This window comes from Lingula anatina, chromosome 2 (assembly GCF_051362555.1).
Source record: "Lingula anatina isolate TDL-2025a chromosome 2, LinAna3.0, whole genome shotgun sequence".
NCBI classification, from domain to species: domain Eukaryota; kingdom Metazoa; phylum Brachiopoda; class Lingulata; order Lingulida; family Lingulidae; genus Lingula; species Lingula anatina.
Window position 1 is genome coordinate 37,084,495 of NC_141768.1, and position 25,708 is coordinate 37,110,202.

General features: G+C 34.0%; 1 protein-coding gene across 1 annotated transcript in view; it reads left to right on the forward strand.

Annotated features, from left to right (window-relative positions):
* Positions 1-25,708, forward strand: part of LOC106154849 (cleavage and polyadenylation specificity factor subunit 2) — a 103,283-nt gene that overhangs the window by 60,510 nt on the left and 17,065 nt on the right. The window contains exon 10 of the mRNA XM_013529363.3: positions 8,337-8,504. Within this exon, the coding sequence (XP_013384817.2) occupies positions 8,337-8,504 (168 nt within the window). The remainder of the gene's footprint in view (positions 1-8,336; positions 8,505-25,708) is intronic.

Sequence of the window (25,708 nt, forward strand, 5' to 3'; positions counted from 1 at the left end):
AGCCATGATGAAATTATAGATGCAGCAAATCAAATCAAATGTTTGGAGAGAGAGAGAGAGAGAGAGAGAGAGAGAGAGGGAGAGCAATTATGTAAGTTACCAGACTCCACCCCTTGGGGCAATTTTTTATAAACAAATGCTCTTTTGCTACCTCCACTTCTCATTTACTATAAATTATGTCATAATTTTGACACAACTATCAAAAGTACATTATATTAATGAAAGATTATTGAAGAGGGCAGGGGTGGGGGGTGGCCTTTGGAGTAAGAAGGGAGCAGAATCTCAGTGTCTTCTATGGCATATCTTACAAATGTATTGGAAAGAATTATACCTGCAGGATGTACCAGAAATCTATCAATTTAGATTTTACCTCATGTGCCATGGAATAAAACAATTACTCCCACTGATTATTCTGATCTGTACAGAGTAATGGTGTGCAAAACCACGCAATTTGCTTTTATTGTTTTTTATCAGAATTTGATTGAAAAAATGTTCAAATACCACTGCAGTGTCAAAGAAATCTCCCGTGTTAGTAAGATATTAATTGAAGTTATTCATTTGGACATTCAGACCAGTTATTGCTGTAATTTGGCATATTCAAACAATCAGTAACACAGCCCACAAATCTTCCTCAGATACGTCTCCGGGGCATTCAAAGCATGAAGATTGAAAAAAGCTCATTCTGTTCAACAAAGATAGACTAAACAGAATTCTCATTATTAAAGGGATAAGAACTCTTCGTATGAGATCTATATTTCACAATAAAAACATTGTGAATAACTCATAGAAATATAATATATTCTGTTTTACCACAAAATTGGCAGTTATAGCTATTATTCTGATATCTGAGCTTGTCTTTAGACCACGTGACATCCATTGATGGCTTTACTCTGTTAAAATCTCTTAAGAGATTTTAACAAAAAAACCAAACTTTTTAGAAAAAAACCAGGGACTAACTTTGAATGTAAAAATGGATTCATTAACCATTGGTAAGTATGGGAAAATTGTTGTTTACTCCAGGAAAATTCATTTTTTGGCCGAAATGAAGAGTTACTATCCCTTTAATTTCTTTTTATTTCTTTTTTGCCATGCTTTATGCATTTTAAGAGGTATGGTGCATTTTATGGTTATTAATGTATTATTGTTCACATATATTATTATTTTATCAAAATGTGTAAAATGATTGCCTGTGGCATGCGTTAAAGTTCAACCCCTTTAACATTTGAAAGTGACGTCTTTGTACTGCATGCGTATATCATAATCTGCTTTGACTTGATCATTTTCTTTGATCTACTGAGAGAATAGTTTGTGGAGAAAATGCAATTATGGCTTGCTTAGATTCATGAGAAAGTTAAAGGGTGGAAACAGCTATTTGTGCTTGATGCAACCCATACTTGAATTGACAGCAAGTATAGTGACAGAGTAATTTTGAATTCTGATTGGTACTCTGAAAAGGCAAATGAGGGTGACATTTGGATCTTTTTGAAAGAATTAGGCTGGCAATTGGCTCTTTGTTATAAATGAGGTTGGCTCAGAAGCAGTATTTAAAACTTGTCTCTTTGACCTTACTGTTATCTGATAGACATAGACTATGGGTTTTTTTGTCTTAAATTTTCTTTTCAAATAGATTGTTCTAATGTCTCTAGTGGATGTTACTTCCCCTTTAATTAATGATATTATTGCCCCAAAATTGCTCTTGACCAAGTTGAGAATGCAAGAAATGAATGTAACCTTTCACTTGGTTTAAACCAAGTGAGGAAAAAATGGACTTTAAAAGGTATATTTATCAGCCATTTTTATGACATCCCCTGTGTACATAAGGAGGGTACACTGAGTAGAGTAATCTATTTACATCTACAGATGCAGGTTTTCTTTCCATTTGTGTGCAATGCGTATATTTACATACATGGGGTAGGTTATTAGAGAAATTGGCCTTTTTTGGTATTAAACAGTCATGATTTTGGGCCAATTGGTGTATTTTCAGAGGTTTAGCAATTGTCTTTTTCATAAACCAATATATAATCCTTTACAAGCATTTAACTTTACAGAAAAAAAAAGATTATCTTGAAGCTTGAAGTATGTACCCAGATGGTAAAACATACCCCCCCCCCCAAACACACACCCACATACACAGCCTTATTGATCCCTAATTATAGAAGGCGTCTAATAGATTATGACATTTTCACCAAATGCTTTAGAATGAATTATTCACTAAGTGATCATTTGGCTATGAATAGTAAGTTAAATGAGTAAACAGAAAAGATACAAGTATGCCCCCAATTTTTTATTTAAAAGAACAAATACAGATCAAAGAATTCAAAGCTCAATTACTGACTGCTTTGAAATCACAAAAGGACAAAATATCTTACCTATATCATACATATTATTTTAAAATCACATTGTGGTACATTTTAAACAAGACATCATTTTGTCTACTCTGAACTGTGTTTGATGGTGCTTGAACATTGCAGAAAATATCTTTGCTTGTGATTTAACACTCTCAAGAGGAAATATGAAGAGGAAGTGAGCTACTTCTCTAAAGATATGATGTTGAATTGATATGTTCATGTTCAAGATGGATCCGTTATCATCAGTTGGGTTCAATCCTTATTGTAATAATCGCCCAGATACATTTTGCAGAATCATGTTTTTTTTTTATTTTTATTAATTTTTTTACTTAAATAAACTGGATAATGAACAATTCTACTACTATGTACTTCATGTTTAGAAGATGGCTTTATTTTTTCTCCCCTTTGATTCATCTGTTCCTTCTCATTTTTTTTTACTTTAAAAAGTCTCCAATGGATATCGGTTCCAATTTTTGATTTTGAAGTTAATATGTCCATTTTGCTTGCAGTTCCCTTTTTTAAACCTTCCAAAGTGTCAAACCTGTACTTTACAGGGTGCCCATGTAAGATTCACCTTTTTTTTGTAATAAATGTCTTATTTTACCAGTATTTAATATGCATAAATTTATCCTGAATTGTACCATATATTTGATAAAAAAGTAACCTACTATCTTGCCATTCAAAATCTCCATTATAAAATGCAACTGAGGCATAGGAGTGTATCAGCAATCATTTTCTCATTTTTTTTATTTAATTGGTTATCTGTCCATCTTGTTACATAGATCATCAATGATAGTAGGATGATATTTAGTTATTATTCACACCAAATTATTATAGACCAAATATTTGCCCTGTGTAAACAGTTCTTTATATCTCTTTGCCCCATATATGTTTCAGGGTTTATTACAGATAAACTAATATTGTGTGGTTCAGGGGAAAAATGTTATTAACTTTGAAGTTCAATAGCTTCAACAGTTTTGTAGATATTACAATGAATTTGAGGTATTTAAGGAAAATGATGTTTTTAATAAATTTCATGATTTCATGACTCTATATCTTTCTAAGTTTTGACACACCAAAAAAATTAAAATCTTAAGTAAAAAAAGAAGCCATGCCAGCTTATGTGACTTCTGACAGGTGCCAGCGTCTGACAGTGATGACACCTGTTATTGTGGTATTGATGATATCAAAACATTTTCACTTGAAACACTTGAAATTTTCAGGGCTGACCAATAATAATGTATCTAAAATCTGCAAATTTAAATTTCAATTCAAAAGTTTGTGCACTGTTGAAGTCTTTGAACTTAGAAATTGGAAAGGTGTTTTTTAGCAACCCAGTGTAAAGTGAGTGCATAAAAATAAAATTAAACAAAAACAAATAGGGCTTGCAACTATCGTTTTATGTAGATCAACCCAACTCCATGGGGACTCATGCAAAATTAACTAGATTACCACGACTCCTCTTACTTCCAATGTACTTGTATAATCACCAGCTTTTCTGTATTTTATTCAGTGCCAGGAGGAAGTGTGTTAATCTGTTAAACTGATTGCACTCAGTGAGAGTCCCTGGAGTTGGATCGGTCTACATAGACCAATTTATTTCTAATGTGAATGCGCCTTAAGTTTGTGCTGGAATTTGGCCCGTGGTGGCCTACTCTTTATTTTGAATAGAACCCATGAATTAATCTGAAAGAACATGACTGAAAACAATAGTATGCATACATTCCAACCTATCAACAAACTTGATGATCAAAAGCACCCCACTTCTTTATACTGGGCATGGAAGACTAGGTGTAAGGACCCCTATTTTTAAATTAATTCATTTCAAAATGTAGCATATTAGTTTTATTACTCACATATTGTGGATCTTGAAAAATTTGTGTTTTAGTGTTTTAGTTTCATAACTAAGGCCGCATTCACAACAGCGGACTATTAGATCCACAGATCAAATATGGCAACGGGGATTATGCACCAAGCATTCAAGTGGGTCGGCCATATTTGATTCGCCGATCTGTTAGTCTGCTGTTACGAATGGGACCTAAGTCATATACTTCAGGCTGTATTAATTTGCTATATAATTCACTTTATTGGCAGTTGATCAACTCAAAAATTTGAATATTTGACTACTGATATAACCTAGAATTTTGACTTTGAGTTTATTAGTTCTAGCTTGCTACAGAATACCCAAGATATCTTTTACTACTTATTTAACACATTTACTCAGTAGCTTTTGATAAAGAAGATAAATTGAGTGATAAATATGAAGAAAGACTTCTAGCACATTGTTTCAAATATTGCTTAAAAGCCCTTCAAATATTGCTTCAAAGCAAAAGTTCAAAAGCAAATGAAGGAAAATGAACATTTAGTGCCCTTGGCAGTATGTTATCTAGGTACTAGCTACAGATAGTGATTTTAAGCTTGCATGGAATAACTGAACTTGTCAGCAAAACAATAAAGTATGTGTATTATTGAGTATTGGCATGGTAGAATCCTAACAGACTTTGAAGTAGCTGTTTCAGTGGAAAAGTTTTTTGAAGGCTCAGCTATCAAAGTGTAGCAAAGTGCACCCCTCTTTTGAGGGTATTGAAAAGATGACCCAATAGCAAATATCTCACTTGTTGCTTTATGGACTACGCCCTTGTTTAAAGTGCATAATTATCAGGAAAATGTGTCATCTTTGATGAACATCTAATGAGATTGTTCTTGAATAGCTACAGTTGAACATTAAAAGTTCAGTTACCTCAGAGGTCACTATTACTTCAGATTATGTTTATGATGCATTTCTCCTCAGTTTTGATTTTATTATCAGTGTGCCACTAGACATTTGAGGATCAAAACTAATTTCAGCACCAGTGGCTTTCATTTGTAGCCCTTGATCAGCAGAAGTGCTTTTCACCCACATCTTCACTCATAGAAAGATTTAAAAAATGGAGTTAAATTTTTTATGTTTTGCTTCAGAGATCAGTTTCTGCTTTTTTAGTAACAATTAAGGCACAGTGGGGGCCATTAAGAGCTAGAAGAATAGCTAAATTGCCTTAGTCATCATAAAAAAGACAAAGGTTTTGAGAGTGTATTTTGGCAATAAATCACAAATGGAATTACTTCAGATAAAAATCAGTTGTGTAAGCTCTCAAGGCAAGCTATTATAGGTATATAACATGGCTCTTCCTTTTAAAGAAACTAGTAAAAGGATGGGACTTATTCTTCAGGGACATAGAGATGCATCATACAAACTTTTTATGTCTATGACCAATGTGTTTTTTAAAATCAGTATGTGTGATGGAATTCAAATAATTCATTTGAGGAGTGCAGTCTGAAGGGTTTTTTATGCCTGTAGTAGAAAGCACCAGAGTCAATATCTCAATAATTAACCTGTTAATTTTATCCATATATAATACTTCAAATATATGTAGATAGTGTGATAAGTTAAATCTAACCATTTTTTACTATCTGATGTTAACCACTGTGCATGATATCAAGTCTTCCCTTCTCTTAAATTTATAGTAGCTTTATCTTTTTCTTTAAGAAGCCTAATTAAGTTGATTTTCATCTTTAGTGCACCTAATTTGAGCCTGTCGGGCACATATTCATTACCCTTGGGCACATGACATTTGCAGATGACACAATTATTGCCAAACTTTAAAGCATCATCGTCTTGACAAAGATTGCAAATCATATCTAAAATGATTCTCCATTTCAAATTATTTCAAACTGTGGACTAGCAAATTAATTTTCAGTCAGTTATGGAAGAATTGCAGTAATAGTACATGGAATGATCAACCTGGGCTCCGTATCTCGAAAGGTTCGCTATGTTGCGCACGTGCGCAAGCGTCTCGATTCCATGGCCCTGTATCTCGAAATAGAATCGGTTATGGAATCGAGACACTTGCGCACGTGTGCAACATAGCAAACCTTTCAAGATACGGAGCCCAATTAACAATGTCACACACTACATTTGAAAATCTAGTATATTAGTAAAGTTGATCAAGATTCAAAACTGGTTGGCAATTTATTTAATAGAGTAAGATGTTCTATTGAGGGGGGTGGGGGGTGCATATATTCATTGATGAACCAGTCCATACCAGACATTGAAGCTCATTGTAGCTATGCCTGGTCTTGTTTCTAAATTGATTCTCAACAAGACAGTGCAGTCAACTTGTGCTTTCAAATTGGTGTTTAAACCCATTTAAGCGTGCTGGGGGCAATCTAGAATGGTGATTAAATATAAATGTAGAATGGGGTTTATATCGAGTAACATGAAACAGATATTGATAAAAAATCTGCGCCATCTTTCTTGCACTGATATTTGTAAAGATATATCAGAGATCTCCTTGAAACAAACTAATAGTCAACAGCATGATGGTACTTAATCTTAAACTACCTTGGCTTCTGACAAAGGATTAGAAGAGCTTATATTTTCCTGTATATGACTGCAGATGTGTATTTGTACCTGTACTTTACCAACAATCTATTTTTTTACTTATGAAGAACTCCAAACCACATTTGGACACCTGTGCATTATAAGATGGAAAAAAAAAAGTTTGTAAAAATACAAAATATATTACTGTTAAAAATAAAGCCTTACCTTTGCTTCATTTTTTGCCTGAAGCTGTTGAACAGATATAGTGTCTTTTGAAGAATGTTTGATGAGAGCACGTATCAAACAACTCTGACCACACTGTGCAAATGTTGCTACACGTTAACGGAATAATAAATGAATTACTGGTTGTTTAAGTTGTACGTGTAAGCAGGTGACTTTTCATTTCCGTCTAGCATCTGACTCCTAATCCAATTTTTGGTTCTTGTCAGTCAAAACATTTTAAATCTAATCATGTATAAATGGTATATAAAAAGAAACCTTTGCAGTATCACATGAAGACCTTTTTGGGATTCTGAGAGACTTGGACGAATTTTTGAGACAGCAGATCTCAGGAAATTACTTATAGCTAAATGGTTTCCATTCTAATTTTAACATGGCTATCAGCAAAAAGGAAGGTTTTGGTAGCATTTGATTTTCAGTCACCATATCATTCATGTTGTAAACTATTCATTCTTCAGAAATGACCAACCAGAAATAGTTTTTCACTTGAGATGAATCAGATGATGAATACTTTGGATGTATGGGTTCTCTGTTAAACAGTGCGATAAGAGATGATTCAATTTCGTTTGAACCTATGTGGTCATCTTTTGCTTTAGTAAGATATGGATATTCGTTATAAAATGTGTAAACATTTTTTTGCGAGAAACCTGTTTCAACCACGTCTCATTAAAAAAAAACAATGATAATAATAGAGTGTTTCCTAATGTGATTTCCAACTAAGAAGGAAAGTAAGACAAAGATAGGTCTTATTTTCATCTAAGAATTACTTATCTCACTTTTCCAAATACATTCCAAATGCATTTTTCATTACTATTTTATCCTAGAAGGAATAAATGAGATAAATAAAAAAAAATTAAATTAATGATCAAAATAACATATTAAAAAATATGATGATTATTACATATGTAGTGTAGATTATGATCTTACATCTGTTATTTTCCGTTATTTTGAGGTCTGACCAAATTCATTTTTGACCAATGACTTCATCTCCAAACATAATATTGACTTATGAAGTAATCACTATTTATTGACCAATCAGAGGAAAGGACAGTAATAACTGATCAGTCAGGGGGTAACAATATCAGATGACAGCCATGTTACAACTTTTGATATTATTAAAGAGAACAATGACAATTAAGTATTAAGTTAAATAGCATTTAGCAATTATTGAATTTTGCTTTCTGTCAGTATGTTGTTTTGCAGACCTTAGAAAAGTAATGTTGACCTAAGCCGCATGCAGAAATTGTATATTAAAGATTTTGAAAATAATTGTAATGCTAGATTCGAATTACCAAATCCTAGACAAAATATACAAGTACGAGTAATTATGATAAATGTGAATTTAAATAGAAAATAATAAAATGATTTTTTTTTGTTTTTTTTTCTAGACTGTAATAGCCAGTGTTCCAGACCTAGAATGTGGATTCTCAAGGGATTTATTTTTGGACTGGTGCACCAACAGCAAAAACAGCATCATCCTCACCAACAGAACATCCCCTGGAACCCTTGCCAGGCGCCTAATAGACAATCCTTCCCAGAAGTCCCTCCTTCTAGAGGTAAGATGACCCATATAGACATTTTCTGTTGCCTGGTTCTGACTAACAAGTGTTATTTTAAAGATTGTTGATCTTCTCTTTAACTTGATTCCATGATAAGTACATGAAATATACAGTTATCAGGGGCAGATCCAGAGATATTTTCTGGCAGTCTTCCAAATTATTTTCGTTGATCCATCCTCCATTTTTGACCGTCTTCCCACAGAAAAAAATTAAATACCCATCAATGTAAACTTGAAAACCTGACTGTCTTCCGGAAGACCCAGAAGACGGCCTAAATCCGCCCCTGGTTATAAGGGGCATTATTTTACTACCCAATAATCAATGTTCTTCTTTTACTAGCACGTATACACCTGTTTCTTAACAGTAGAGTTCTTTTAAGAAACATCTGTTAAAACATATGGCATTGACCTGAATTATATATGCCAAGGTCAGTTGAAAAACTATGTCAACCACAGTTTCTATGAATTTGGCACAGTTTTCTTAACTCAGCTAAAAGATAACTTTGAATTGAAATGATGGATTCATGAACAAATCAGTTAATTTCACAAGGACTCTTAAGTGACTTCAAGCAAAAAATTAGGAACATATCAAATACACCTCATCAAGTTGCTGTAACAAGACACTTATGCACATCTACAGCATAAAGATTGTTTATAAAAAATTACCTGAAAATTTTTGCAAACCACTGTATAATAACAGTTCTGGAAAGACCAACAGCGAGTGCTTATTTTCTGAACATTGAGAGAAAAGGATACGAATCCAAAAGCACATTTGTAGTATGCATGCACGTGCACACACACACACACACACACACAATCACACACACACACACGCATACATGCACATGCACAGACATAAACTCTTTCAGCTTTCTAAATGTGAAATATGTAGGATAAAAAACATTCCCTTTGCCATTGTTCAAAATATCAAAAAGAACTGCTCAGTTGCTATTGCTCCTAACTGTGACAGTGAAAACATTTAATGTCTCATAAATACAGACATTTAATATCTCATAAATACAGGGAACTGTTCTTTGTTTAGTACTTAATTACAAAAAAAAAAAAATAAATAAAATAAAATAAAAAAAATAAATCAATAAATAAATAAAATAAAACAGTAATCTTGAAAATCTGTCAGCAAATATATGCATATTTTTGTTTGGCATCAGGTATGAAGCCCTGATGGCATAAACATTGTAGATAGTCAATAGTGTATATATAAACCATACAGATATGCTTATGTTATTAGTAATGACTGCGTTTGTGTAGTTTCTTTCTACCATCATTTGATTTGAAACAGTTTCAAATCCCTTATGAACTCCATATGTTTTAAATGCCATATTTTAAAGTGGTACCATATTTCTAATTTGGATATTGTGATTTGCTCTATTTCAGTGCAGGCTTCAATCTATTCATTGTGCTTCAGTGATAACAGTACTGCACTTTGTCTGTGATAGAATCATGATAGTTCTTTGCTCTTATTATCCAGACTCTTACTCCTTTGGAATTAGTTTATATATGCAAAAAAGTTGTGAGGAAGGTACTCTGTTGTAGTTGGAGCATCAAGCGTCTCAGATTATCGTCATCCATGGAACTTGCCCCATGCCAATACATCATTATTTTCATAATAATGATTGCATCTTTTTTTTCTTTGCTGCAATGAAAATCACATTAAGGGAAGTTATTTTTCAAGCATTCGTAGGATCATTTTTGAAGTAAATTGCTATATAAATCCCTTTAGGCTTTAAACTCACAAAACTCATGCTCACTAAGGCTGCATTCACCATAGCAGACTAACTAGTCTGAGGGCTGAATATAGCAATCCATTTATAAGCTTGCCACCTAATCACCTAATAGACACTGAATAGATTCCTCGCTGGGATTATGCAAAAAGCATTCAAGTGGGCACGCCATATTTGATCCACAGATTAGTTAGTCTGCTATTGTGAATGCCACTTTAGACCGTATTCACAACGATTTGAGCTAGGCTTTACAAATCCTGGGACTACATATGGCGGACGTACATGAAAGGAAAACCGCCTAATCTTTTAATAGTCTCTCCGCCTCTCACACGCCTCCCCACACGCCTCCCCACACGCCTCCCCACACGCCTCCCCACACGTCGTCCCTGCTGGGTACAGTCATTAAATCTCGGCTCCGTTCGCCATGTGGAAGCTACCTGAGAAAAAGGAATGAATTGGCCGTAGAGCAGCTATGAATCGGGATCAAAATCATGAACCCCCCCCCCCCCCCCTTCCAGTTCGATCAGGCGTAGGGAACAAGGCAAACATCAGCATCAGAACGAACTGCGCCCTCTGACGAGACCGCATACGCAAAAATTCTGCCCTCCTCCTCCTCCGTCTACTGGGGCTGGGTATCTCTGTGAATATTGCTGTGAATATCTCTGGTGACATTATCTCCATAGATAGCCGATTCATTGCTGCTCTACGGGCCAATTCATTTCTTTTTCGTTTCTGTTTTGAAAGATAACAGAACAGAAGAGCTTTTTTCCTTCAATCGCCTCCAGCCGCCATGCTTTCTTCACCTCGCGTTTAATTGATGAGCATGCGCACTTAATATTTCTCAGGTAGCTTTCGCATGGCGAATGGAGCTGAGATTTAATGACTGTACCCCGCAGGGACAACGTGTGGGGAGGTGTGTGAGAGGCAGAGAGACTATTAAAAGATTAGGCGGTTTTCCTTTCATGTACATCCACCATATTTAGTCCCAGGATTTGTAAAGCCTGGCTCAAATTGTTGTGAATGCGGTCTAAGTATACCTCAAGGTATGCCTGAATCATGATATAAGTTTTTGGCTTTCTTGGACCATCAGGCATCTTAGATCATCATCCTATTTGTACACCCATGGAACCTGCCCCTGTGTCAATTCATTAATATTTTCAGAATAATGATAAGTTCATTTTTCAGTAGCCTGAGTGCAAGTACTCAAGTAATATGTGAGAATCGATATCGATATAAAGAAAATATTGATGCAACTGACAAAATATTTGCATATAGATAAGAATATTGTTTGATTTTTTCTGATATCATTTCTTGTGCTATTGCTAAAATATTTTGCCCACAGATTTCTTTGAAAAAAAAAGAAGAAATATGACCTGGCTGTTTGCCGCAATGAAAGAAAGGTCATCTTTAAGTATTCTTGGGATCATTTTTGGAGCAAATTACTGAGTAAACTCCTTCAGGCTTTAAGCTCATGCTCTTTAAGTTTGCCTCAACTAAAACTGTCAATTGGGGTCCATTGCCTCTTATTTTCATTTAATTATTGAAAAGGTACAGAAAATGGCTTAGTTTAGGGTATTTGCTCAAATGTCCAGATTTTTATGACTTTTTTGTGTCTAGGGGCTATATTTCATTGCCATTTCAAAATTAGTACATAGCTGATAGCATTGCAAGAGATTTGATGTCAATAATTCAGATCGACATTGATTGGAATTACTTTCTTCCTGTTTCTTATAACCTTTGAGTGGTCTTTAGAACTGTGAAATTGTTGTCGACCTATTTTTTCTGTTCTTCTGAGGTTTCTGTAGCCGTGGTCAGTTAGATGTGTTTCATTTGATAAAATTTTCTGACTCACAAATAACAGTTTACAGTGTTTTTTTTCATAATTGAGTTTGAGATAATTTAATAAAGTATTTAATTGTATATATGTATTAAAATATATCTTCCAAGTTTTATCACTATAGAGATCCACTGGTATCATGCCACTCTGACTTTCCGTTATTGCCCACAAGCAATTCACTGGGGGAGAAGATAATGAGAAGTGTTTTATATCATTTTATGATTTGTCATTATGTATGTTTAGTAATGTACCAGAATCATATTTGGCAATAAAATTATGTTAGAGTTACCCTAGACTTTTTTTTGGAAATCTAGTATTATTATCCTTTCATGTACAGACACAATGTGTCTTTCTGTATATGTAGCCTTCACCTGCATCTGTTGCTGCAGTTGTCTTCATCGTGCACTTTTTACCTCAGGCTACAATGATTTAATTTCAAGGATGACATCCTCTTGAGACTTCTAAACTAATGAGAGAGGGATAAAAAACAGTCAAAAAGAAAAAAGTCTGCTTAAGTAAAGGAATACATAGTTGGAAACACAAATTGGACCACAACACAGTGTATCAAACAAACTACACATCTTTATTTGAGAACACTTAACAGTCAGCAGTTATTTACTCTTTTCTGCTCCATGTCTGTATTATACAAATAACTGAGACTACTATAGATCCACTTTAAGGCAACCATATACCCAAACTCCAATCCCATTTCTCACATTGTTGCAAAAGAAACATGTATATGCTGCTCTGGATAAGTAATCTTTGAAGTTGTCTGGATGATAGTGGCTTGCCACTGCCAGTCTCTCATATAGCTGGTATGGGCAAACATGATATCCCCCCTTGTCAACAACGATGCATGCTTTTCACCATGAACTGAACTTCCAAACTGGCAGAGATACACCCATAGTTACTTTTGAACTTGAATAGAAAGTAATATACTGGCAATAATCTAAATGTGACCTTGAAATTGACCTAACTTTGACCTGCTTTTCACTATGAACTCAACTTTGCAACATTTTAGTCCCTTATATTCCTTTTTTTTAATAGTAAATAAGTAAATATTCTTACTCATTGTGATTGTTTAATAACATATTCACAAAAATTGTATTCATATTGTCATTTTCATCCACACAAGTGGATGCATATGTTACAGTGAAATAAACATAAACATAAATATCTCCAAGTGGCAGAGGTAGGCCCATAGTTACTATTGAACTTGAATAGGAAGTCATATATTGTAATATCATATATCATAATCTAACAGTTTGATCTTGAAATTGACCTTTGACCTACTTTTTGCCATGAACCGCATTTCACAAATCTGTATTTAAACTATTACTTTGCTCCATGATTTTGTTTTAAATTGTAATTTTCAACAAAAATATTGAGAACTCTTGTTTACTGCATTTTGTAGAGCTTGCCAAGCACAACACTGGAGGTGGTATCCCTTTTTTTTTGGTTTTACATATGAATGCACTTATTCCAGCTGGTGGTACAATACCAATAATACAATACAATACAATACACTCTGATCTTCTAGTTGGCCATTTTTCGGAACCTCACCACAAGTTTTTATGGGTCATCTCAATCAATATCTGACATCTTTTATCTCTACCTGATGGGGATTACATATTGATTCTTTGGGATAGTCTAATTTTTCCCAACAATGATGTTTGTTGAATAGGAAGAGAAATACACTTCAAAATCGGTCAGGCATGGTTGAGGTCAGAGTGGCTGGGTGGCCAGCAACAAGATGACATTATTGATTAAGAGTCAATTGTGCGGAGGTTTTGAGTTTGATCAACTTGTTACTAATCCTTATTTTCTCCTTTATAGAGATAGTATGTAATGTCTGTCTTCCCCTAGGTTTAATAATGGGTACCAATGTTGTTTTGGGAAGTAACCTGTGATAGGATTAGCATCCTACTTAGCACTAGTGAAATCTCTTAGGTGCCATTTCCATAGACACCATCGGTCTTTGGAGATCAATCCAACTCTGAGGGACTCTCAATGAGTGCAATCAGCTTAACTTGAATTTAAAAAATGGGCATGATCTGTTTATTCTTTTTCAAGTTTTTCAATCAATCAATTAATAATAAGAATAAAATTCTGGTATCATCTGAATGGTAACGCCATATAAGCTGAAACTTGCTGGGATTACCCATTAAACTCAAGTTGCAGGTCAGATCTAAAACTGGGCTTGATCTAATTATTCCTGAACTTTTTTTCATATTTGTTTATGGTAATGTTGTCCTTCTGGGCTCTGTGTCATCCAGATAGTAATTTAATTAAAACCTTAAGTTAATTACTAAAAGGCCTGCTACTAAGAGGTCAATTTAGCGCATGAGCCTTATCATTTTATTCCATATATATACTGACAGTCAATGAAAACGCTTCAGAAAACTTTCTTGTACTTTTTTTACCGAGAATTGATTCCAACCATATAAATGAGTACAAATGCACTTGTTTGGTCATAAGAGAGTGGGCTGACCACTCGGATGTTTAAAATTTTCGCTTCAGTGATTTTGTGGTCAGCTGTTACAAAATTTTGTTTTTCCGGTCTCGTGATTGTTGTGAATTAATCAGGTTCAATATATGATGATTAATTAAGCCTATTTAAGGTAGTCACCAAATCCAGTATGACTCATGACAAAAAAGTTCAGTGATGCCACGTCTGACACAGGAAGAGCGACTGATTTGATCACGTGACCTTGCATTTTAATGATCTTTTCTGACCTTTATTTCACCTTGTGTGACTGAATAATGGGTCATATTTCACACGAAAACTGTTATTTTCTTAATGTACCAAAGGAAATTAAAATATTATTTGATAACTAAATGATGCGTTTTCATTGACTGTCAGTATATATATATTTTTATTTTTAATGATACTGGTACTATTTGTGATTTACAGCCCTTTCTCCAGAGCTTTAAGGTGGATTTTGTTCATTCATCAAAAATTTTAATTTAAATTTAATTTTAAAATCTTACCCAATATGTAATGATTCTGTGTGGCAGTTAGAATATATGCACCTTAATTGCTAGGTGAAAAGATTCCAAGTGCATATAACCTTTCACAGACCAAGGTACTGTACTATTAGTTCTATTTTTACTTCTAAATTGGATACTAATTCAGATATAATGATCTGTCTATAGATTTGTCAAAACATCAAACGTGGTTCACTTTGAACAACCCAACAAGCAGCATCTGCTTTTTTGGGCCTTGGGGGTTTGAGCATGGGTCACTCATTAGAAACAAGTTTGGTTAGATCACACCACCTGAACTTCTCTCACATCCACAAATCATCTTGCTAGTGGCATCTAAATAAAAGTTGATCTCTATGTGGTGTGAATTAAGTTTTATTCATCTCTGATATGAAGGATTCCACTGCGAATTATAGACTCCAGGAAATCTAAAGAACTGCACCTCCATGGTGAGCTGACACAAGAGCAGACCTGCTTCACCTCGGCACACTGTGATTCCTGCTCTGTGTTCACATTTGTCAGAAAATGTAGCGTACCAGGGATTCTGATGTGACTATAGAAACCAAGATATTTAAGGGTGTACAGGGCAACAATGAACAAAATTATTTCAGCATTGCAGAAGGATTGAAGGCATGATGTCAAACATAAAATATGATCATAGTTTCCTAGAAATTATATAGATGGACAGTTTAAGGGGTCAGTTGAAAAGATTTAAAATGGAGTGTGAATTATTTCTTCAAACCATGGGTAAAAAAGTTTTGCTGTACCAGAATATGGATGTAAACCCTTCCTTTGAGGAAGGTTGTCTGTATTCAGAAAATGCGTATTTTTTTGGTTCACATTAATTGACTGTTTTTATTATATGGCTGAGAGACTAGTACTTTTTTTACTTTTAATTACATTCCTAGGTTTGATCATGACAGAGGGCAACATTCTCATTTCAATTTCAGAACTCTTGTCAATTATCTATACAAAATTTCAATCAGCAAATACAAGTTACTATTTTATTTTAGAATTATCCCTTCATTAGGAAGTAATCAAGTCAAAAACATCAATCAGAAATGATCAGAGTTCAGTTAAAAGTAATTTTCTTGGTATACAGAACATTTCTGATAGCTTATTACAGATAATCTAAATTAAATTAGTCATTGATTATTCTGCTTTGATATAATCTCTGACAGATCATCTGTGCAAGTTTTGCTGTCACGCTCAAGGCAACAGCATATATAAATATTGATGCAGTTTTAGTTATATAATCATACAAGGTGGCTGAGATTAAGTATGTCCGAACTTATTCTATTTATTAGGATGAATTAGTTCACGTGAATGCCATTGAACTATTATTTAAATAAGTGTTAATTGTGTATTGATGAGTTTAATTCTTATTAGGTTTGTTAATTGTATAATAGATGGATTTAGTTTAAGTATTCACCCCACGTGATACATCATTAAGATGTCTGCATGGGTTATAATTTTGAACCCATACAAATTAGATGTAAGTGTTAATGTAAACCTCATTTCTAGAGAAAAGAAGTAAAGATTTTAAAAAATTACAGCCATTTCTTGTGAAGCATATCTAAGATGAGATAACCATTTTGCTGTTTGACACGTTTTTTCCTTTAACTGCCATCCCATATTTTGTTTTACTTTTAAGGTTGAGATGAATGAGAAAATGCCAAACTATGTTGTTGTTTTTTTTTTTAAATTTAAATAGTGGCATTGAATAGAATGAAATATTATCTTTAAATTGATGGGTCTATAATTTACAAAAAATATGAATAACCATGTAATTAAAGCCTACGTAATTGTCCATTTACCCCTCGTAGAGCATGCCTGCCTTTAAACTAGGTCACTGCTGACCATTTATGGATTTGATGGACAGCGCAGTGTTATAGTATAGAGCTTGAGGAATCAGTAGACTAGAAGTGGTTTTAATGACGCTCTTGGCTGCCCCTCCAAGTCAAAACAAAAACGTTCATTAATAATTGTATGTTTAATTTTTTTAATTTCATTCCACCAAGACTATGAGGATCTGTATGCTCCATCACTTAGATATCCTTTTAGTAGCATTTTGCTACAGGTTAACATTTTTTAGTCATTTGTCCTTCCAAAGTATGTCTAATTCCATGAAATGATCTTATTGCAATTTTTTATATGTCAGGAGACTCATCGAGGCTTATCTGATATTGCATCTGCCAGCGCATGTACATGTACAAAAACGAAGACAGTCAAAGCATGACAATGAGTTTAAAAATAGGGTTTAAACATTCAAATTTGGGCTTTGCTTTCATTGGATGTGTGAAATTGCTTTATTTTCATCATATGTTTATGAATAAAAAAGTTCATAATAAAACAACTTTCAACTGAAATACAATATTATGACAGTCTGAGCATATAACAGATTTGAAGTAGTTTTAGTCAAGATGGGTTGGTACACATTTACAGGCCTACCCAACTACCAGACTCGGCACCAGATGATCCAGAATTCACTGGTAGATCGGACCACATACACTACCTGTTTTCAAGGTGTGCATCAGCACTCATTTCACAGTATCATACCCGGAACAAATGAGATGAGACACACTACTTTCCAACCCCTCTCAGAATCATCGCTATGACATCGAGTACTAGGCAAGAGTGTTGTCGCGTCTGATACTTCGAAGCATATACTGCACCTGCCCAGAACGCAATGTGCAAGACGAGCATGTGCTATGATCATAAGCAATATTTTGATAATTTAAGTCTAAGACAGAAGTATTTTATGTGAAGCAGTAAAATTTTATTTGATAAGAAAGAGGAGTAAAACTGTAGACTTTTATCTTGATGTCAATAAAGGCTGCAAAACAATGGCAGTAGATTAATGAAACAGGCTGCTATGAAACAGTGGACATTGCCTTTCTACTCGGCTATATTTATATACGTGTGCATCCGCGACTCTATTTTCCGGGCGAGGTGGCCTTCCACATTCCAAATCTGATGTCCTGCTACTGTCCTGTATGTTTTGTTGTTTTCTTAGCATTTTTATCGCTTTTCATCGATCTTCTTTTCAAACTGTAATCTTAAGCCTTCCTAACATCACATGACATCTTTGAAACCGACCACTTATCTGAGACGCATATGGGCAAGACCACACCTCCTCGCTGCCCACGTGGTGAAAAAAGCTGATGTCATACCAAAGATGGTGGCTGCTGTCGATGCATGGTGGGGGCCTTCAGTTGAATATGTTCAATAATAATGTTGAAAATGGCAGAAAGAAACAGTAACAGTTAGATAGGCAGTGAGTAGAGGGCTGAACAAGAATAGTTAATGAAAGTTCTCAGTGTGCCAATGCAATTTGCTGATTACACAACGTTAAATTCTCAGGGGTACGCTAACAGGCTGATTTCTTGGCTTTCTTTTACGGCTTCAGGTGAACGATTCAGACCAGTGTCAAAATTAATTAGAACTTTCAACCCCTGAAAGTTTGCATTCGTTAGGTCTAAGGTTTGTCTGAAAATGTGTGTTTGGGATTTCATAACACCGGCTCCTGTTTTCAACTTTCATGTGTTTTGGTCTGGCTAGGGGGTCTCGTTGACCTGGTTAACTGGTTAATTTTGATATCTTTGCTAATTCAACACATCGAAAGTTTGAGACGCATTCTTGTTGATATCAAAGAGGGCTCGCGAGTCAAGCTGTCTACACATTCTAGTTTATAGGCTATAAAGATTATGCTGAGAACACCTATTAAAGGTACATACAAACTGAGCATTGGTGGAGCCCGGATATTCCCAGTAACACATATAAACCACTTCTACTAGTTTCTTATATGACTCAAATAAATTCGACATGCCATGGGATAAACTGAATAGATCATTAAATCAGCCATAAAAGAGCTTTAGACTGCTCCTTTCTTAAAATTTTTGGTCAAAAATTTAACCTACTTTCGTGACCTACTTTTCTGCCCTATTGACATACAGCATAGAATGCTAGCAGAAAAACCCATTCAAACATCATTTTTGAGTAAAATTAAACAATGCCTTTTGGCAATTCTCTTACAGGCTCTAATTATACTACTTGAAACTATATGCTGGCATTTGGTTGGCTTTTGTTGCCAAAAATTGACTTCATATGTATCTTTAAGCATTATATCTTCTAATGTAATGATTACATAATAAAATAAGGATATGGAATGAAAAGCAGTCAAAATAAGCTTTCTATTGATATGCAACATGTTATATATCTTGGCCGGTTTAGAAGATAGCCACCCCTTGCCATTCGGATCCTTTAAGTAAATTTAGTGAGTGGTAAAGCTTAAGGGGGGCTCCCTTGAAAATTGGCTTGATTGGGGTTTTTTATGATAATTATCAGGCTATCAACACCTTTCCATCATTTGAAGCCTTAGATGTTTTGAATGTTAATTGAAATGCAATCAAGTTTATTTTGTCATCTTCACACAATTTATTGGGCAAATTCATTCAGAAGCTAGCACAAATACAATGTTAAGAAGGATTGACTGACATGATTAATTGTATGCTATAGTAGGATATAATAACCATGGGAATTATAACTTAGAACATAATTGTCATCTAACCAAGGGAGGATTTTATGCAGTAGTATTAGGAAAAATAATCTCTGATGCCTTCCCAGCTGTGACATTTTAAAATCTAGTATTATAAAAGAACAACTGCGTCCATCCATATAAAACAACAAATAGTGCATATATTGTGGTATTGTATATTAAACAAATGGGTAACAGTTTGTAATTAAATCTAGCAATTTATTCTAAAGAATTATTGCATGTGTTAAGAGTACCATCGTTTGGCCTCTTTTTGGCTTACAGTAAATTTTGTGGTCTAGACAAAAAACTAAGATGTATCAATAATGCTAAAGGTGGCATTAAGTACTCCAAGTACAAAAGAAAAAATAGTGTTTTTAGTTCCTTATAAAATGTTTTACAAATGCTTATGATATAAATACATATGGAAGCAGGTACACACATGCACAGGCATAAACACACACATATGCATGCATGCATGTATGTGCATGTACACACATGCATTTGTATCAATATTTGCCAAGTTTACTCCCTTATTACGAAAATAACTCTTGCTCTTTAGCCAACAATCAGAAGATTTAGTGCACATACGGAAATCACATCCAGCTTTATTTCTGACATGACACCTCTTTTGATATTTTTGATAAATCATTTATATAGCACCAGTTTTGACATATACCAGCTATTACAATGTGCAAAACTTCACCATAGGTCGTGAATAAGTGTTTCAAAATGCTATTTTTTTCTCCATAAAATATAAAGTGAGTGAGTGCAAGTGAGCTTCCTTAAGTCTAACACCCCATTTCCATAGATTTTTAGATTGATCTATCCCTGTGGGGAGTCTCACTAGATTACTGTCAGCTTGGCCTGCTTAAGCGTCTGTCCCGCCTACTAAAAGCTGTAAGGGGGTAATTAACTATGGTGCCTGCTCAGCTGACTGCAATTTAGCGTGAACCCCCAGGGAGTTAGGTTGATCTAAAACTTAATCTTTAGATCGATCTAAATCTCTGGGAAAGCACCCTTAAAGATCACAAAAGATGCCAAGAGGGCTGATGATGGTATTATATATGAATATTAGGTGGTAGTGATTGAGGTTTTTTTTTTTTTTTTTTTTTTTTTTTTTTTTTTTTTTTTTTTTTGCTTTGCAATTTGCCAGAGCAGTTGATTTTCTAATAAGTCAATAATTGTATAATAATTTTAAAACAATATATCTTTTACCTCCCAAAATTTTAAAATCTTTTGAGGGAACTTTACTTATTTTGGCAGATTTTATGTGGAATTTAACATGGAAATATTTTTAATTGGTTTCTAATGTTTTATGTACTGTTCATTTATGTCCTCAGAATACTTATTTGATCATTTTGGCAGGAATTGTTGCTAAGCTTCTTTTTCTCAAATAAGTTAATCTCAGAATTTAGAAATAAAGCTAGGCATGTTTTTTAATTAAAAATGTCTGTATTGTTTTAGGTATTGTTTGTAGGAATCTTTTGCACTTACTCCTATTGCATAAAAAACCTGTGAAATACCTATGCGCATATCTGCACTAGTATTTATTAAGATAGTCTGCAACACTAATAAGGATAGTTGCAAATTAGATCTTAACACATCTGCAAGATTAATAGGATGAAAAGGTCCACCAGGATATACAAGACCATGGAAACAGTAGGCTTATTCGGTTAGGAACTCTCATCATATGTGCTCTAAGGCATCAATTTCCCATGATTGTCCACATTAAAGTAATTTTCTGAAGGTTTTTATTGAATTTTTGTAAAAATCACAGTGAGCCCTGTGCTGTTGAAAATACTGAAAATTACCAGCACTGTGGAATTGTTTTGCTTAGACAAAAACCTTTCAACTAGAATAAACTATAGTGTGTTGTCTTATTATTTTTGCAAATGTGTTCCTATGTGAATGTATGTACATAGCCATCTATATTGATTTCATCAGTGATCTGTGAGAAAAACAATAGAGAATATGGTGGTGCATCTTCATCTGTTCCGGAAATGAAAGCTTGATTACCTAAGCAGTGAAGAAAGCACATATAAAGGGATGATCTATATATTGTGGCAACTTACCTATTTTTCAATTAAATTGGATTTTTGTAAAATTTCATGCAAATTTTGACTCAAACTGTCACTTGATGTTAGGTGTGTTTTGCTACTACCATAAACTGAATTAATTTCATTAATGAGTGAATATTTTGCTTTAGCTGCCAGTACTTATGTGCTGCAGAATCAAATGAGAATCAATAATGTACAGGTTTTCTCACAGGATAATATGATCAGGAGAAGGAGCTTATGTAATGGTGATATTTTAAAGTTTATCTGAAAGTGAGAATTGTTCTGACTTTTAAAATCTTTGCATTTTAAGTTACAAATTCCAAATGAGCATATGTTATGCGTCTCACACTTATCTTTCTTTTTCTTTAGAGATTTGCTTGTTTTTGTAATGCACATAATGATTTATCAAGTTTTCATAATTAATGATGACTACAGCTTTACACTCAATTTTGTCACGGCTTGTTTATATGGTAGATCTGCCAAAAAGCCTTGTACTTATGAATTATGCAGCTAGGAAGGTGACTCTTTATGGTGGTCTAATAAAAAGAAAACAATTTATGCCTTACATTTTAACCAGTTACTACAGAAAATAGCAGTGCCCTTTTTGAGTCCACATATCTTTATCTGTTATCTTTCCCATATGGTACTTAATCTGTTTGTATTATTATTATTATCTATTAATTATTTTATTTTATTTTCAAGCTTTTTTTTATCCTGCACAATTTTACATGATACTAACTTGTAAAGAAAAAAGTACTAAGAAAAAACTAAATAAATAAATAAACAAATTAAAAAGAAATGACCTCTGATACCCTCTCTATGGGCTTTTGTTTTCATATTTTGAAGTACTCACCTGACAATCAAGTCTGCCGAGGTTGAATTTTGGTATTGCATTGTGATTTTTGCCTTTTTTTGCCTGCACAGTTCCAGTATTAAATTGCACCCTTGGAATGAATCCTTATCTTGGTTGTTACACCAAAAGTGAAGTTACTCCTTGAGGTAAAATCCTTGAAGTATGGTAAGAAATACCTTATGTCCTACTGCACATGTTGATACACATGCTGCCGAGATCACACATGGGTTTGTCAAATAGCTGTTAATCTGGCAAATGAAGTCTATTTTTTTAATGGATCTGAACAGCTTTCTATGAAAATAGGAAGAGTAGAAAGATTATGGTAATTGTCAAGAATGTTTAGTATTCATGAGAGATATTTTTTTAACAATGCTGACCTTCCAGAGTGAAAATGATGACTTGCCAGGATATAATTCATTATTAAACATTGGGGACAGATCGCTGAAAGAGATTAGAGTTTCGCTGAAGTGTCTTTATATAGAGCATCCTTGCAAGTTTGCAGGTGCATGCATGTGATGTTAACTTGATTATCATGGGTGTCTTACTTTATATGTGAATAGCTATTAAATAAGAAACTTATGTAATAAAGGAATAAGCATGCAAATTGACAGCTTGAGACAGATGGGCCACAGTTAGATTAAAGGGGGCAGGGTATTGGAGTTACAGGTCACTTCATGCAGAAGAATATGATCTAATTTGTGAGCCATCGTGTATGCATTCTAGATGGGAACCGGAAGGGGAGAAATGGCCTTGCAGTAAATGTGCTTCCTGCTCTTCCAGGTAAACCTATTGATCATGGGAATCCTGTTTGACAGATGATAGATAGAGAAAAGATCATACTATAGTAGTTTTTTTTTTTCACAAAGTTGGTTGATTTAATACACTAAAAGTATGGAATTTACAAAATTTTTTGTGTAAAAAATCCAGCTAAATGAATGGTCTTTTTTTATAAGCTGAAGTTCAATAGTTTTCTATATTTTATTCTTGGAATCCAGCTGAAAGAGTTATTCTTAGCAGTGAATATGAGCAGAGCATCTCTCAATTGAACTTATGAGAGTAAGATTCTATGATGCCATATTACTGTTAAACCAATCAGAAAGAAAAGTTTCAGGCTGCCATACAATCAGAAAAGGTGTGGGTTTCAAAGTCTCAACCATGGCTCATTAAAGTAATGCACTATTGTTTAAATACGACTAGTTTTTCTGCCTTATTTTTGTGTTAAATTGTTTAACTTCACTGTCAGCATGATTTTTTGTCACTGGTGGAAAAATGCCAGTCCCTCGGCAGCACCTGTGGTGTAAAATTTCTGAATTATAGCATATTACCCCAAATTATTTTAATGAATGGATTGTATATCTAATACTCTAGAGGCTCAGGGAAACCCATTAAGGTAATTTTTTGTAAACATACAGTTTAGTTCTGATTAATCAGTCTTTAGGTGAATATATTGAGGAAAAATGGCTATTATCAAAATAAAGTGCATTTCCTTGAGAGAATTGCATATTTTGCTGTGGTACAATTATGTACTTATTTATCATAGTGGGGTGTTGATAACCTGTTTTATATCAATCATAACATTGCAGCTGGCACTCACTCTTTGAGGGTAATTACATAGCACATTGAAGTTCGTTATTTGTCAGATGTATGTTATTTTTTCATAATTTTCGTGTTCACTAACAAGTATAGTCCCCAGTGTAAAGGAGCTATTGCAAAATAATTTTAGAGTGATCATTGTAAAATGATTCATTATAAAATGATTCATTATAAAACCTTAGAATCTGTGCACCATGAAGGTCCCAGACAGTATACTTTGTCTTCATGGGCTATAAATTTGATCACCCTGTATCTTGATGAGAATTGATTGTGACAGATGACACTTAATCATGAAGGTCTGTCACTAAAGACAAGCTCCATCTCTGCACTACCTGCACTAACAGGGAAATTAATTAACTTTTGTCAGTGTGCTGATTATTTTATTCATGTTTTTCTCCAGTAAGCAAATAACTATGTAAAATTGGCTTACATTCGTATCAGAGATCAAAATGGAAAATGTTATGTCTGTAAAATTTGGGATATTGTGCTTAAGAATAAAATATTTTAGATATGAAATAAATGGTGCTTTAAAACTTTACCAGGGGACTCATTTACTTTTCTGCAGGAGCTTTAGATGACATTTAATGTTTGAATCCTTAATTACCATTGGTTATAGAATTTGATCTTCAGGATTCATAAAAAAAAGCAATGTTGGCACATCTGCTTTTGTTACACATTTTTTCCCTATGTCCCATGCTATCGCTAATGCAGGTTTAGTTAACTTTCACATCAGTATTGACTGTGATGAATCTTACATCACATAACTTTGTACAGTTGACAGAGACAGTTTGATATATGCCTCTCTGACCTATTTTGTTGTCATTATAGAGTCCAATAAGTTGTGTTCAAAAGTCCATCAGAGCATTACTGACTAAATTATATTCGGGTAATAGATCCATTACCAGACTGCATCTATTTTAGTGTTTGTCGACTACCATCAATTTATCATTATCTTACTTTCTTCACTGTTTCATTAGAAATGTGTTACAGAAAGCAAAGATTGTGCTGAATACAAGTTCAATTTACGTCATCCTGATCAAAAAGAGAATTTCTCTGCGGATTGTGTTCCTTCATTGTTTGTTCCCATCAATTTTATCTTTTTATTAAACCATTCATAAAGTAGTTTAAAGGTTTGCAATGAAATAAAAATGGGAATGAAACTGAACATAATGATATCAGTAAAATATGACAGTGTATCTTTTACAGGCATGAAAACTTGTCTACTTCTTGTATCATTAATCAGAGGCCTGCAATTCTACAAGAGGTATAATGCACACTCACGCACGCATGCACATGCATGCGCACATGCACATACACATGCACACAATTTTACACTGATCATAGTTCCATTTCAAGTTGAACTGAAGTTCCAAAAAGGATTAACTTAATTAAGTTCTGTATAGGTTTAATGTAGAGGAAAAAACTTAAGTGAGATTTTTACAGTAATCGTAGTTACATTTCAATTTGATCTGATGTTTCAACAGGGGTTAACACCCTGGTCTGTGTAGGTTGAATGTAGAGGAAAAACTAGAATGAGATTTTTACAGTGATCACAGTTCAATTTCCTTCTAGCATACAAAACACTGCAAGATAAAGGG